Source organism: Chiloscyllium plagiosum, unplaced genomic scaffold (genome assembly GCF_037043375.1).
Source record: "Chiloscyllium plagiosum isolate Xiang-an unplaced genomic scaffold, Cpla_swu_hap1 HiC_scaffold_9, whole genome shotgun sequence".
In the NCBI taxonomy this organism is placed as follows: domain Eukaryota; kingdom Metazoa; phylum Chordata; class Chondrichthyes; order Orectolobiformes; family Hemiscylliidae; genus Chiloscyllium; species Chiloscyllium plagiosum.
In genome coordinates, this window is record NW_028270147.1 from 70,365,206 (window position 1) to 70,382,280 (window position 17,075).

General features: G+C 42.3%; 1 protein-coding gene across 3 annotated transcripts in view; it reads left to right on the forward strand.

The window, feature by feature from the left end:
• LOC122554489 (KN motif and ankyrin repeat domain-containing protein 4-like) overlaps positions 1–17,075 on the forward strand; it is an 82,809-nt gene that overhangs the window by 37,490 nt on the left and 28,244 nt on the right. For 2 of the 3 annotated variants that reach the window (XM_043699598.2, XM_043699595.2), the window contains exon 2: positions 14,747–14,837. In XM_043699598.2, coding sequence (XP_043555533.2) covers positions 14,804–14,837 — 34 coding nt within the window. In that variant the 5' untranslated portion in view covers positions 14,747–14,803. Of the gene's footprint in view, positions 1–11,217; positions 11,369–14,746; positions 14,838–17,075 lie in introns of those variants that run through there. The other variant, XM_043699596.2, reaches the window with a different exon arrangement.

The following is a 17,075-nucleotide window of genomic DNA, read 5'->3' on the forward strand; positions in this document are numbered from 1 at the left end:
ACTGAAGGGTCTGTTTCTGTGCTGTATAACTCTGTGACTCTATATCAGGATGTTACATTTCACTTGTAACTTTGTGTTAATAGACTGTCAATCATTGGGAAACATTTTTCTTGTATGGGTTTACAGATGAACAAAATTATAAGTTGAAGGACAGACTGAGATTTACTGTCTGATGTCTTTAGATACTAGACAAAGATTGTAAAATGTAACACCTCGGCCAAGATTGGGTGTTTCACGATCTGGGTACAAGGGCAGACATCTTCAAGGGTGACTACTGCAGCCAGTGAGAGTTTATCTGCCACTTCAGAGTTAACCAGTCACATCCTTGGTGAACACAAACCTCCATAGTGAAGTCCAGCTCTGCCAAAAGCTGCTGACCAATCAGCGGCCAACATCTTCTATGTCATCGAGATCGCTGCTGGAGACCCAGATGTTAGGGGATTAAAAAGTGAGTAGTTATTTTCTTCTGGGCCTTGGAGGATGGGAGCTAAGGGGAGATGTGTGCACAGAACTTGAATACAGGGAAAAGGAGTGGACATCTCTTTGCCTTCTCCCCATGCCTGATCTCTATTAGCTATATATAGGGGCATTATCTCCCCACAGATAACAACCAGTAAGAAGATTGGCCTGGCTTTCCCGTTGGGAAAACAACCTCTTCTCTCATCTGTCCCCAAAGATGGGTAATCAGGCTGGTGGGGAGCTGAGCCCTTAAGTGTTCTTTAATTGAGCACTCAAGGGCCTTAATGGCAAGTTGAGAAGGTCACCCTGGGATTTCTCATTTAGAACTTAATTGGTGAGGTAGCAAGAAGGCAGTCAGTATTTCCCCAGGACCAACCCACTCAGTTATTGTCTTTCTCCCCACTTTCTCCTCACCATCTTCAGGGAAGAGAATATCATATCATTTGTGTGCAAGGCACTTGATCTTCAGCCCTTACTTAATGTGCATATTGTTCCACAAAATAAAAAGGCAATTTTGGTAGCACAGGAAGCGACAGTAACAATGAAGAGAAAAGCCATCAAAACAAATCTGAACTAACTCCATGTTTAAGTCCTAATCCTTGTCCAAAGCTTTGTTAATGATAGGTTTAAGTAAGTTGTAGCAATCTTAGATCAATTATAGTCCAGGATAATTACAGAATAAAGCTCCCTCTTCTGTCCAAATAATCCATCTTAAAATAATAGGCTCAACAGAACACCCTTCTGCTTTATTTTATCATTTCCCACAATTCCCATGAGCATCCCCGTGGTTGAGTGACATTACTAAATTAGGTGTAGTTTTGTGCATTGAGCCCATTCCAACTGCATTCAGTTTGTTCGCATTGGGTTACAATGGAATCATAGAATAGAATCCCCACAGTGTGCAAGGAGACCATTAGGCCCAAAAGTCTACACTGACCCTCGGAACAGCATCCCATCCATTTACCCTATCCCTGTAACTCTGCATTTCCCATGGCTAAACCACCTAGCTTGCACATCCCTGGACACTGTGGGCAATTTAGCATGGCTAGTCCACCCAACCTGCCCGTTTTGGACTGTGGGAGAAAGGGGGACCATACAGAGGAAACCCACACAGACAGTCACCCCCACATAGACACAGGGACAACTCCACACAGACAGTCACCCAAGGGTGGAATCAAACCCATATCCCTGGTGCTGTGAGGCAGCAGTGCTAACCACTGTGTCTGCCCAAATGTTGATCAGAACAAAATAAGAAAAACTAGCAAGTCCCCAGCCTGGGCTCAATTCGAACAGAGATTTCAAAGTGAGAGTAAACTTTTGAAGTTTTTGTACTGATTGCTGGGTGTCTCCTCACTTATGTAAACTGGAGTCACCGTGAATTAAAGACTGGTTTCTAGGCCATCCATGTATACAACACTGCAAAGAAAAACCACAAAGGGAAAAAGAAAGATTGCTAATACTTTCATGAACAAGACCTAATTTTTTGGGGGGACATATTTAGAGGATAGCTGACATTTAAGTGCTGAAAATTCACACCTTTCCATATATATGACTGCAGGTTCCCTCAGTGAAACATTGATGAAGCACACCGTTACATGTGTTGAATGTTTGAACTGAATTAGCTTTATTGTCACATGAACTGAAATGAGTACAGTGGAAAGTTTACAGTCGCCGCATTACATTGCCATCTGAGGTACAAAAGTACCCAGGTACAGATACTTAGGAATTCTTAGAAAACAAAAAAAAAGAAGAGGGTGGTGTGTGGATGGAATGAGCAGCCAGAGGAAGTGGTGGAGGCTAGTACAATTACAACGTTTAAAAGGCATCTGGATGGGTGTATGAATAAGAAGGGTTTGGAGGGATATGGGCCAAGTATGGGCAAATGGGACTAGATTAATTCAGGATATCGGATCAGCATGGATGAGTTGGACTGAAGAATTTGTTTCCGTGCTGTACAACTCAATGACTCTATAAATAAACAGTCCAGCATTACAGGTCATAGGAATAAATTAGAAAAATGAAGAAGTAAAATGTTCAAAATATCAGACTTTCCAACCCAGTCCATACTGACAACTAGCATTAGGGGAACCATCCACTGCCTTCTGCCACCTCCACCGGACCCACCAACGTAGGTATCATAGAGTCATAGAGATGTACAGCATGGAAACAGACCCTTGGGTCCAACCCGTCCATGCCGACCAGATATCCCAACCCAATTTAGTCCCACCTGCCAGCACCCGGCCCATATCCCTCCAAACCCTTCCTATTCATATACCCATCCAAATGCCTTTTAAATGTTGCAATTGTACCAGCCTCTGCCATATCCTCTGGCAGCTCATTCCATACACGTACCACACACTGCGTGAAAAAGTTGCCCCTTAGGTCTCTTTTATATCTTTCCCCTCTCCCCTAAACCTATGCCCTCTAGTTCTGGACTAAGATTTTGCCTATTTACCCTATCCATGCCCCTCATAATTTTGTAGATCACTATAAGGTCATCCCTCAGCCTCTGACACTCCAGGGAAAACAGTCCCAGCCTGTTCAGCCTCTCCGCGTCACCTCACTTAAGGCGCCATTCCCCCCGCTTCCCCGGGCCCACTTCACAGATGCTGCTGAGAACCCCCCCACTCTCTTCCCCCCCCCCACACCCCCCCTCCCCCACCAAGGATTGCTGGCTCCGCTACCAGGCCAAGCCACCCTGGGCCACGAGTCCTGCTTCAGCGGCAGATGGCACCTTGCTAGTGCCGCCATTTTGCAGAGTCTGCTGCCATTAGCACCACTGTCCCGATCGCTGATGGAGCTTTGCTGCTGCTGCCCCAAATGTCCTTGTTGCTGCTGTCTCCTATCGCCGGGGGAGCTGCCACATCCAGCACTCCGCATGCGGCCCACTCTTGCTGCTGCTGCCAACCCATCATAGAAGAGAAGAAATGAAGTAAAGGAAAATAAAACACAAGAGCAGGAGCAAAAGTAAAACAAAGGAGGAAAGCAGATGGGAGTGAGTAGGCCCTGGGTAGGAGTCTGCATACAATCCTGTTACTGCACCACCATCAATTTAACAAAAAGCAGAACAGTTTCTGCAAACCTACAAGTTGTTGTCTGATTCATTATTTTATAATAATGAGCACTGAGGTAAACTGCATTAAGGTGGTTTGTACTGGCACAACAACCATTGTGTCATCAAGAATATCATATATCTGATCATGCTGCAAACATTTTTCAGCTGCCTTGCTGCCTAATCAGCATGAAGTTAGCCACAAACATCCTCTAATTTAGATGGTGCTATTTTTATTTCTGTGGACCATCCATAGTTTCAAACTCTTGCATAATGCACTTTGGTCCATCTCCACTATTAAGTTTGGTGTATGTTTCAAGGATCTCAATTGTATTTTGAATTGTTGGCACTCATTACCAGTTTTAAAGCTACCTTCACATTTGTAAACTAGAGTCACAGTGAATTATGCACTGGTCTCTAAGCCACTCTGTTTAGCAATCCTGCAAAAACAAATTGAGGTTTAAATAAAAATTGCTAATGTACATGTATTTCAAATGAATCTGTCATGACACACCTCCCAGACAGCTGGGACTTGAGCCCTGTCTTCAAGGCAGATACACTACCACTGTACCATACAAGTTCAGTGTAAATATTCCTGTGGGAAATTTAGCATAGAATGGGAAAATGATATAGGATATTATGACGGGAAAAATGCACGAATCCACACCAGCATAAAAGCATCTCATGTTTTAATCCACCTATTCAGACAGGTTATGTCACATCTGTCATGGAAGGGACTTGAACCAGGATATTTTGACCTAGAGGCAAGGACAGTACCCTCAGTTATGTGCCATAGTTATGTGACTTCTAGCTGCAATGTAGGTGCCATTTGTGCAACTTGAAATGGGTGGATTGAGTGCTGTTGTAGTGCAGTGGTTATGTCTCTACCTCTGATTTAGGAGGCCTGACTTCAAACCCCACATGCCCCAGAGGTATGACATAACATTTCTGAACAGGTTGATTAAAAATAACTGAAATGTATGGACTTGCAGAGCTGTAAAAGAGTCAGCTATTGAATGAAGTCTGCAGTTTTTAATTACTAGGAGAGTTAAATTGGATGTGCATTTTCCATGCCTTGCTGCGGGATCGGTGCTTGGGCCTGAGTGACTAACAATCTATAATTACGTTAAGAATATTGTTAATAATACACATAACTACTGTTTGCTTTTCACACTTATTGAAAATGTACAGTTCTGAGGAAAAGGATCACTAGATCCAAAAGGATAACTCTGAATTCTCTCCACAGATGCTGAGCTTTACCAACAATTTCTATTTTTGTCTCAGACTTTCAGCATCTGCACCATTGGCTTTTAGCAAGGAAAGCATATCCAGCATGGGAAAAGCCGTGCTCTAACTGCAAGAAACTGAATCACTTCACACACACAGGAGCTCAGCAAAAAGCAAAACAACAAGTCTATATAGATGGCTGCCAGAGAAACGTCAGCTGATTTTAATTTTTTTTTATTATTCCAATGAATCAGTCTACACCAGAAAGGCAGACTGATGTTGTCAGGTCAAAAGGTGATAAATGGTTTGACAATGACTGCAGAAGGAGCTCATCAAGTGATCAGCAGTTTTCGATAGAAACTGGCTTAGCAGCATAGTAGCAGTGAAAAGATCTGAGTATCTAAAGGATCTCAATAAAGTTTGAAAATAAATCTCACTACCCCAAGCCAAGAATTGAGGTAATTTTGCCATGTCCTGCTAAGGCAAAGGTCATTCCTGCCCTCAGGATTGTTCCTGGTAAATGAAGGACGTTCCTGCCCTGAGAATTGTTCTTGGTAAGTGAAACTGTATGAAAGCAACGTCTGGACACCTTTTGGGAATTAAAGATGGTGGCACATCCCATTTGGTATTTCCACTGGGTTGGAAGAGTATCAATACCAACAAGGTAGCCAGTGATCTTTCTGGAGTGGAAGCTATTGTGGGTGTCCTGCTAGACAAAGAATGAGAAGACCCAGTAGAAGAAGCCCTCTCAGACCACAATCCGAACCTAGTTTAACTGCTAGAGAAAATGAACTAGCTAAACCTGAAACTGAGCAAGAGAAAGATGTGACTGAAGATGGCTGAAGTCAAGTACATCAGACATGTACAACAATCATTGGATCCTGCCTTTCCAACTGAAAATTCTTCACTGGCCCAGAGCAGCAAGCTGAACATTGGCACTGGGCAGACAATACAGCCATCTGACTCTTGCTGTTTGCTGCAGAGAACATTGTCAATCCCATCATTATATTGTGCAGTTCTACCACTGCATTCGTCCTGACTTACCCCCACCCCTGAATGGCTTCCTGGACCACAATGCTATGGTCAGTCAGTTCAGGCAAACTGCAGCCCTTGGTCTCCTCCAAGCTAGCTGAGAAAATTTCAATACTGTAAGACAATTGCAAAGGCTGAGACTCCTAATTTCCTGCCCTCTGGGTCCTCTTGTGTGTCTCACTTGTACTTGCCTTTGATCACGCCAGTATCCAGAAGTTCCCACATTCTGCAATCACAGAGAATCTCTAATATTGTTAATTAATTGGGAGAGATTAGGAGAACGTTGGAGAAATGCAGTTGTGTCCTTTAGTGTACCAGCTGACTTGCCGGTATGATATAAGCTCTACCTTTGCGTGCAAAGTTATTGAAATCGATCTGTGATAGCCATTAAACACCTCACTTGGAACAGTGTATGCTTGTGACCACAGGACCAATGGAAAGGACGGAGTCAGGAATTGCAACACTCTGGGATTCTGGTGCTCACTGAATCTGCAGAACATCTGCTAGTTATCAACCAACACACTGCTCTGCCAAAAAGGGAAGTTTAAGACTTCTTGGCTGCATCAACACTCAAAGCCCTGGCACCCTGATTTGACTATGTCATTGTTCCTTCTGGAGATTTAAAGATCTCCTCCATTACCAAAACAATGACTAGTGCAAACAGACCACCAGCTCATTTTTTAAAAGATTATTCATTCACAGGGTAAGGGTGCAGTTGGCTAGATCAGTATTTATTGCACATCCCTAATTGCCCAGAGGGCAATTTAACACATTGCTGTGGGTCTGGAATCACATGTAGGCCAGATCAGGTAAGGACGGCAATTTTCTTCCCAAGAGGCTATTAGTGAACCAAATGAGATTTTCCCAGTAAATTGAAGTTAGACTCTTAATTTCAGATTTTTTTTAAAGTAGACTTCAAATTCCACCAATGCAGGATTTGAACCTGGGTCCCTTGGATATTATCTAGCTCTCTGGATTAATAGTCTAATGATCATACCATTAGGCCATCACCTCATCTGTATCTAGTAAGTGCTACCAGAAGTAGCTGAAGATGAAGAAGCAGTTCAGAGACAATCTCAACATTGAGCAGCTTCAAGAGCCCAGCAGACAAGCAAACTTCCAACAATGTCTCCACCAAAATCTCCAAAGAAATTTGTTTTAATGGAGTGGAGGAAATCTGAAAAGAGCTGAAGGCAGCTATCTTCTCACATTGTGAAGAAACCATTGGCTAAAAGTTTGGAAAACAGCAACACAGGTTCAACGAGAATGACCACTTCATCCAAGAACTCCTCAACCAGAAGAGGAAAATTCTCTGTACCTGGAAATATGGCATCACTAGCAAGGCAAAGAGAAGAACTGATCAAACAGCTAAGGCAGAATTACAAAAAAGAACAAGGAAATAAAAAACTAACGGTGGACTGAGAAAGCCAAGGTGCTGAAACTCCATCTGTCAAGCACAACACCCTGGGTTTCTTCATTGCCACCAAGGCAATATATGGACCAAACAGCTTGGCCTCAAACTCGTGCAGTGTATGGATAGAACCCTTTTGAGTGACAGAGAAGTCATCAGCCTCCAATGGAGAAAATGCATCAAAGAACTCCTAAAATCCAGTACAATCATCGAGAACATGTTTGACAAAATTTGTCAATTCTCCATCAAAGATGATCTTGGACTCCCACCTGGTGTGGCAGATGCTGAAACCTCCATTAGAGACATGACAAATGGAAAGGTTGTAGGAGTTCCAGCAGAGATTTGTGGGATCAGAGCTGTCACCTGCCATCTCCATCATCAACAGTTCCAGAAAATCTGGGACAAAGAAGAAATTCCTAGAGATCTCGGGGATGCTGCTATCAACATCATCTTCATGAAAGGAGTCAAAATGGACTGTGGAAACTACTGAGAATCTCCCTAAACTTCATTGTGGGGAAGATCATTGCCCGGATCTTGCTAGGTGCCTCTTCTCAGTCTCGGGAAATCTTTCCTGAAAGTCAGTGTGGCTTCCAACTAAACTGTGGAACTTTTAGACATGATTTCCACTGCTCAGCAACTCCAAGAGAAATGCCAGGAGCAACATCAATTTCTCCACAAAGGCTTCATCGAGTTGACCAAGACTTTTTACTCAGTCAATCAGAAAGTGCTATAGAAGATTCAGTCAAAGGCTGGCGTTCCAGTGAAAACATCAACTTCCATTGCCTTCTCCACAACAAGATGTCAGCAATGGTCTTCGCCAAGAGTAATATGACAGACACCTTTGATGTCAAGACAGGGATCAAGCAGGAAAATGTTATTGCATCTCACACCCTCCCCCACTACCTGTTCTCCATGTTCACCATCACCATTCTTCATCTTGTGAAGAACAAGTTTCCCGGTGGTAGATAAAAACTTTTCAATCTCAATGAATTGAAATCCAAGAGGAAACCTACACTGGCGTTACTGTAGAACTTCAGCATGCAGATCACATTGTCATCTCTGCTCTGTCAGAAGAGAAGCTTCAAGCCTCACTAAATATCTATGTGGAAACATATTGAAGATTTGGTCTCAGTTTCAATGTGAAGAAGACTCAAATCCTTTATCAACCCATCCCAGGTCAAGTTCCAGTTCATCCTCCATTCAGATCAATGGAGAAATCCTCCCAAAAGTGGATGTTTTCCCTATTTGATGAGGTACCTCATCTAAGGCTGACATCCATACAAATATTCAACATCGCATCCAATCTGCATACATCAGCTTCAGACGACAAGGCATAGGAGTTATTGACAATCATGACACGTGTGCTGATACCAAGATCCTTGTGATAAACAATCACCCTTTCAACTCTTCTATATGGCTCCAAAACCTGGTCTAGGTAGATGTCACCTGAAGAACCTGTCATCAATGCTTTTTGAGCTAGATTCTCTGCATCAGCTGGGAGGATAGGTGTACTACCATCAACATCCTTGAAGCAGCTAACAGCACTAACCAAGATCATCTGAAACCAACTCTGCTGGACTGGCCAAATGTTTAGGAAGCCTGAGGTATGACTGACAAATCAAATCTCCTTCACCCAGCTAATGGAAGGAGCTTGAACAAGAGGAGGATAAAAGAAGTTTTTCAAATACTCCTTGAAGACTTCCTCCCAGAGCTGTCAAAGCATGGGAGACCCTGATTTCAATGTGGAGGAAACTCCTGCATAAAGAGATACAATTCTTTTGAGAACATCCTTTGGGATGAGGAAGTATGCAAAAGGAGCCGGAGACAGGAATGCCAACAGTCTCAAGACCAAGGACCACTTCTGGGTCCCAGAAGCATTTGCCAAAGGTGTGGTGGGAGATGTGGCACTAGGATCAGATTCATCAGCCATACAAGGAGCCACAGCACACAGTCAGTGACACTGGAGTATCCTAGGGCAACAATCATAATTGTTAACAAGTGATTGCCAATGACGATGATGACATCTGTACACAAAGGTACTTCGATCATTTTATGACAGCCATTAAACGCAACACTTGGAACAGTGCAAGCTCATGAGCACAAGACCAATGGTTACTCATGGAGTTGGTTAACAGTTAGTAGGTTTAGTACTGTCAATAACACAAAGAATGTGTTGTTACAGAGTCACTGCTCTATGTCCCTGACCAAGAGGTTAGTCCTTTGATCAAAGGCACTGCTAGTCAACATGGTATTTAATTTTAGTTAATTATTTGTTTCCAGTGACAGGTTTGACAAAAAACAGTCATAGTTCAACTTATTTCCTTTCCTCAATGTTTCTGAGCCTCTGATAGGAACCGTTTTTTGGACAGCAGACCCAAGCAGCCTTTCTTAATTTGTGAATCTTAAAAAAAAAAGAATGATCCCAGATGATTTAACCACTGGGGGCCTCCCAGCTCTTACTTCACATGAGGTCAGTACGTGCACTTTCCAGTGTTGGTCAACAGATAGTGATCCAAGTGAAAAAGAGATAGCAGAGCAAGAGATGTTGAAGAACCAAGGGGCATGAATGATCCATCATTTCATATTTTTATGACTGAGATTAATATTTTTTTTGGTTTCTCAGATAATTAAGGGATAGGGAAGAGGGCAGAACGTTGGAGCTGAGGTAGAAGGCCAGCCATGGTTAGGTTATGGTCCTAATTCTTTTGGAGTGTGATGTTTAAAAAATGTAATATTTATATGTAAGTAGGCATGGAAATGAACATAGTCTTATTTAAGTTGGTTTGCAATTTTTTTTTCCCTGGACCCATAACTCCCACTGTCAATAGAGCTAAAATCCAGAATATAGGATATCACCAAAATACCAGGAGAGAAGATGAGATGAATCAAACATAAGACATTGAGTCTGTAAATTGGGGATGAAACCAAGACTGATGACACTTAAAAAAAAAGGACAGTTTTGAGTTCCTGGGAAAAGAATACATCTGAGTAGGAGATGGTACATCACCTTACTTTCAATACAACAAGGAAGGAACAAGGAGGAAATGTGCAAATTTGAGAGAAACAATGAGCATAAGTTTTATCAATAAAATAGACTGACATACAAAACACCACCCACAGTAAGCCTGTTGTAGTTTCCTGCATTTTCATATATATCTGAAATGTATGAGCCCTTGCTGCTGGAGTAGAGGCCGCAAGGCCTCAAACGTCCACCAGATGGCGCTTCCACACTTAACCACTAGCCTCTGACCAATCAGAGATTCCACAGAGGCCAGGTGACCTGCCCATTCCATATTGACTACTTAAGAGGTTTTGCCCACCTAGCTGCCATTTTAAGGCTGGCAAGTTCAGGGAGGGGTCCAAAGTCCACAAGGTAGGCCTGCTCTACACCCCTTGCAGCAAAGAGGGTGCTGGGATACTTCCCTTGTGGCCCCCTTTCTTGATTTAAATATCCACTTACCAAGGCTCACCCCCCCACTGCTTGCTTGGATACTCCCTCCCCTGAAGGCCTTTTGCCCAACCCCAAAGATCTGCCCTCATGCCCCACTGTCCTGTTCTGAGCATGGGCCTCCTGGAGTTAACTTTGCCCTGGGTTCCCAGCACGTGAGTCCAGGGAGTGTGGTTCCACCTGTCGCCCATGTTCCCTGTGGAAGTCAGGCAGCAGATTTGAGGTGAGACTTCCTCTTGAAAGTGTGCTGCAGGTCCTCCCTCTAATGGCTCCATCTATGTTTTTGCTGGTGAGCCAGAAGCCCCATCATACAAAAGATCTTGTGAATTATTTCTGTTGTAGTTTCCGGAGACGTAATCCCTACCATTCACATGGTGCATGCAGCGTTAAAACAGTCATTTCCTTCAGTGAGTTTTGCCTTTGAACCTTTAGCCATGCCAAACTGCCACAAGGTACAGCGGAAACATTAACACTAGAATGAAGACTACACTGACATGAAACACATTGTTGATGGATTGACATGCAAGCAATTTTTTCCTCCATATCAGATCAAGTCTTCATCAGTGCTGTGCCTCCTATCACTCTGTCATTGGCAAGACAACAGTTCCTGGATAACCGCCATATACTGTGTATGCTGGACATCTGCAATGGAAACAGAAAGTGCTGGGAATACTCAGCAGGTCCAGCAGGCTCTGTGAGGCAGGAACAAAGGACAGAAACTTCCCAGCCACTGAACAATGTGGGTATCAGCAGGGAAGTTGGGAAAATAGGGGTAGTATTGGCAGTAAGGAGATTCCCAATGTCAGGAGCAAAACACTCAATTAGCAAGTTTACAATGGGGATGAAAATGGTTATCACCAGCATTCATTACCCATCCTTAATTACCCAGAAGGCATTGAGACTCCACCACATTGTGGGTCTAGAGTCACATGTATGCCAGACCAAATAAAGGTAGTAGTTTCCTTCCCTTAAGGGTATCACTGAATCAGATGGACTTTTCAACATTTGACAATAGTTTCAAAGTCACCACTAGACTTTTTTAATTCCAAGTTTTTATTGAACTCAAATCCCACTATCTGTTATGAGTGGGATTTGAACCAAAGTCCCACAGAATATTATCTGGGTCTCACAGATTACAAGGTCTAGCAATAACACCACTAGGCCATCACATCCCAATTAGCCTACCTTCATGCTGCAGGACCAACCACAACAGCTCCCCAGTCATTGTTCCCGTTCCTCCTGCCATGATAGCTCCACCAATCATAGATTCTGTTACTCATGGAACAGCCAGGACATAAGATAGGGAAGCTGTGATTGGAGGGGCTGCAAGGAGAAAAAGTTGCTGATTGGAGGAACATAAACTCGCAGACTCTGTCTCTCCTGTGTACGGGGGCAACGTTTCTGCCATTGGTCGTGCATGTGATTTATATTTTGCAGACACTTTAAGATCTTTCTGGGACAAATATTCCCACTGTCCCTTTGTGTTTCAAGCACTTCTTTGAATATTTAGGAAATGGATTTTGTTGTCATCACACCCCAAAGCTGCTCAACAAATCCAAAGCAAGCTGTATTGTGTCTTAGGGCATTAACTATTTAGAAATGTATAGTGCTATGTGCAAATTTCAATGTACAGTACCTATATTCAGGCAGAACACATTGGGAGGAAGGGATTTCATTTGATGTTTTGCAAAACATGTCTTTATTTAGTCATAGAATCGTAGTCATAGTCATGTAATGATGCTGCTCTTTTAATAAGGTTATGTTGTCCTTAGGTTTTGCTTTTCCCAGAGCGGTTGTAAAAGCAGTGATTCCAAAAAGTCTGGCTTGGATAGGCCTTAGGGCCAATTTGATTATAACTAACAGATACTGCCTCAGGCAAAGCTTTCAAGTTTAAAAAAAACACTTGCTCAATGAGAAGGGAGTGGCCAGTTCTCCCAGCTCAATTTCTCTCTGATTTGGTTTTTTAAAGCAATCTGGCTGTTCAGAGCTGCTGGACAGTTGTTAGTTTCAAATCCAAAAAAAGCTACATGGACAAGGATGTTCCATGCTGCCAGCTCTCTCTGTCCTGTAAGACCCTGTATTTGATTTTACCTTTTTTATCAAGGGTTGTTTATGGGGATTGTTGCAGGTATTTGGAACAGCATCATTAAATTAGTATTGTCTGTTGGGCTTTCAGATTAGTTAAGTTAATCTATATCTGTTCTCTTTGTGTTTCATTCAGTAATCTTGTAAATAAATTCTGTTTTTTTTAAAAAAAATAGTGGTTGGGCCAGCTGTATCACTGCTGTAATATCCACTCTACACCTGCTTAAAGCAACTAGAAAAGTTAGGGTCCAGGTCACTTTCTTGAAATGTTTTGAGGGGGGTCTGGCCTGGTCCATAACATATGGCACAGAAAAGGCTCTTCAGTCACTTAAGTCTGTGTCAATCAAAAACAACCACTACTCTTCTCCCATTTTCCAGCACTTGTCCTATAGCCTTTATTGTCCTGTCATCACAAGGGCACAACTAAATATGTCTTAAATATTATGAGGGTTTCTGCCTCTACTACCCTTACAGGCAGGGAGTACCTGATTCCCTCCACTCTCTGGATGAAGAAGCTTTTCTTCATATCCCCTCTAAACCTTTTGCCCCTTACCTTAAATCGAAATCTCCTGGTTATTGATCCCTCTTCCAACTAGGAAATATCTTCCTATTTACCCTGTCAATGCCCCTGTTGGTTTTATACATCTCAGTCATGCCCCCTCTCAATCTCCTCTGCTGTAAGGAAAGCAACTCGAGTCTGTCCAATCTCTCTTCATAACTAAAACTCTCCAGCCCAGGCAGCATCCTGGTAAATCTCCCCTGCACCCTGTCTAGTGCTGTCGCATCCCTCCAATAATGTGGATTCCTGAACTATACACAACACTGTAGCTGTGGCCTAAGCAACATTTATACAGTTTCAGTATAACCTCCTTGATTTTAAAATCTACGTCTCAACTAATAAAGACAAATAACCCACATGTCTTCATAACGACATTATCTACTTGTCCTGATATCTTAAGAGACTAGTGGGCATGCACACCAAGGTCCCTCTGATCCTCAGAATGTCACAGAGTCCTCCTTTCACCATATATTCCCTAGCCTTGTTTGACCTGCCAAGTATATAATCTCACACTTATCCAGATTGAATTCTATTTGCCATTAATCAGCCTATCTGACCAGTCTGTCTATATCCTCATGTAATCGAAGGTCACCCTCCTCACTATTTACCACCCCATCAATTTTCGTATCATCCATGAACTTACTGATCAACCCTCTAAATCGTCTATATATGCCACAAACAGCAAAGGCCCCAAGCACTGATCCCTGTGGAACTCCACTGGACACAGGCTTCCAGTTGCAAAACACCCCTCGATATCACCCTCCGCTTCCTGACACTGCCAATTCTGTATCCAATTAGCCCAGTTTCCTTGGAGTTTGTGTGTTTTTACCCTCGCTATCGCTCTCCCACGCAAGACCTTATCACAAACCTTGCTTAAGTCCAAGTAGACTATGTCAAATGCATGTCCTCATCTGCACACCTGGTCACCTCTTTAAAAAATTCAATCAAATTGTCAAATGTGACCATTAATAAAACCATGCTGGCTGTGATTAATCCATGCCTTTCTGAGTGCAGGTTAATGTTGTCCCTCAGCATTGCATCCAGTAGTTTCCCCATCACTGACTTTCACCTTAACTTCTGGCTTTGGCTACCCACAGGCAATTACATCATGCATTGTTATCTCCAAACTTTGTTGAAATTGGAACTCTGAATATAAGTATGACCACAGTGATTTGCTCATGTCAATGTTTTTTTTAAATTGGCATAAATGTTTTTGAAAAGAAATCTATTGTAATTTTGTCAATAAATCTCAAGTTTCTGATTTTGTGTACTAACTGCTTCATCAGTTTAGCTACCAATGGACTTTGTACCTCAAGGCCCAGTGCAGTATCAGGTAGTAGCAAATTGCAACATGTGCAGTGAATCAGTAACATGTACTGTTACTGATGGTACACAAAATATTGAGCAATGTTTGTTTAAGCTAAACATGTAAAATTTAAGCATTTAATGATATTTTTCCATTTCTGTTTGCAGCTCAGTCAGTTTGATTTATCGCTTTATCGTGGTTTGGTTTACTAACAAAGGAATAGAATGTCACAGATACTTCAATCCACACTTCATCCAGGTAGGAACATTACTTCTTAATGAAATTGGTTTCAAGGGCATTGCCCTCTGAGTGGGTAACTGCACCTGTAGTGTTGTACAGATTTGGGGGTGGGAAACATGGCTTGGATCTTTTATTTTGGTACCAACTTCTTTCTTTTCCTTCTCATCTCCTGATGCAGTTGATTGGCGAAGAACTATGAATGTCAATACTCTTTCAGAAACCCAAACAGAGTGAATGTGAACTTTTGGAGCTACATTTAGATCTTACACTCTCCGGGTACTAATCTGGTTTCCATCATTAGTTAGCATTTAGGAACAGAAATCCTCTGAATTTTGTCTCCTCTCTCCCACCTGCCCACCCTAACCCAGTGATACTGAGCATTGCTATCGTCCAGTCAGATTTGTTAGCTCGACACAGGCAGATGTGGGACGTTGATATGTTTAGATCCTAGAAAGTGGTAGACGATTAGGCAACTTATGATACTCTCTTTAAATCGCTCAGAATACCAGGTACTATGGGTGTAAGCTTGTCGGTTAACTTGGACTGAGAGTGCAATTGCACAACACAGAAATTCGACTTTAACTAATGTCTGAATAGAAACTGATCTGAGGGAATGGGTAGTAGCACAATGCTTTGCAGAAACAGTTCATGCTAGATTGGTTAATTTCTTCAAAAATGAAATGGCTGATCGATTGAAGAAAGAGTTTGTGTTGGGATTGTCTCAATTACAGAACGATTATAGTGCAGGAGGTTATTCAGTTCATTCCTGTGTCGGCTCTCTGAGCATTTTAAGTTCAGTCTTTTCCCTGTAATCTTGCACCTTGTTTCAATATAAGTCACTAAATTGCCCTCTTGAATGCTTCAATTAAACCTGCCTGCATCACACTTCCTGGCAGTACAGTCCAGGTCTAAGTACTCTTCGTGTGGAGAAGCTTTCTCCTCACCTCACATTTGCTTCTTGTGCAGAGCACTTTGAAACTGTGCCTTCTGGTTCTCAGTCATTTGCAAGTGGGAATAGTTGATCCTTGTCCACTCTGTCCGGATACCTGGTGATTTTGAAAACTTCTCACCTACTTCCAAGGAAAACAGTCCCAACTTCTCCAATCCTCCCTCATATCTGAAGTGTCTCATTTCTGGAATTATTTTTCTAATAAATCTCTATTCTTCTGTTAAACCTCTTCTGCACTTCCTCTGTGTTCATATCCTTCCTAAAGTGTGGTGCCCAGCACTGTAAACAATAAACCAGCTGGAGTCTAACCAGTGTCCTATAGAGGTCCGGCCTACCCTTCCTGGTTTTATTCTCCGCTCCTATTTACAAAACCTAGAATACTGTATGTTTTACTGATAATTCTTCCAATTTTCCTCCCACCTTTTAAGGTCTCATGAACGTATCCACAAGGTTTCTCTGCTCCTATAGAATACTTCCTCCTATTTTATACTATCTTTCCATCTTCTTCACACAAAAGAGCATCACCTCACACTTCTCCACATTGAACTTCATCTGCCACCTGTCCACTCACTCAACTGATCCATCAATGTTTTTTGAAATTCTACACAGTCTTCCTCACAGTTTACCATTCTCCCAAATTTTCTGTCATCCACAAACTTTGACATTATCCCCTTCAAACCAGAATCCAGGTAATTAATGTGTAGGAAAAGTAAGGGCCCCAATACTGACCCATGGGAAACTACATCACCAACCTCTTTCAGTCCAAAAAATATCCATTAATCATTACTCTCTATTTCCCATCTCTCAGCCAATTTTGTATCCTCTTTGCTACCATCCTTTTTATTCTGTGACCTGTAACTGAGGGTACATTTCATCTGATTTCCATGCCTTCTCAACAGCTTATCCAATACCATCTCCTGATTAATTTTAAAATATTTCCTAATCCACTTGCTCTGAGATGTTATTAGACAGCTCTGGAGAATTTCCTCCTCTATCAATGTCATGGTGTCAATACCTGCCTCACAGGCAAAGGCAGATGTATAGTAATAATTTAACAACTCACTCATGCCTCTTCCCTTAAGTGTAAGTATTGTTTTTGGTCCCGAATTATCCTTGCTCTTTTTATCACCTTTTTCACTATTAGTGTGAATATAGAAGACTTTAGGAGTTCCTTTTACGTTGGGCTTTTTGCAAGATCTATCTCTGATTCTCATTGTTACTATTACAATTCCCTGCTGTACCTTCTGTACTCAGCTTGGTTCTCAACTATATTTACTGCCTGACACCAGCCATCAACACACTTTTTG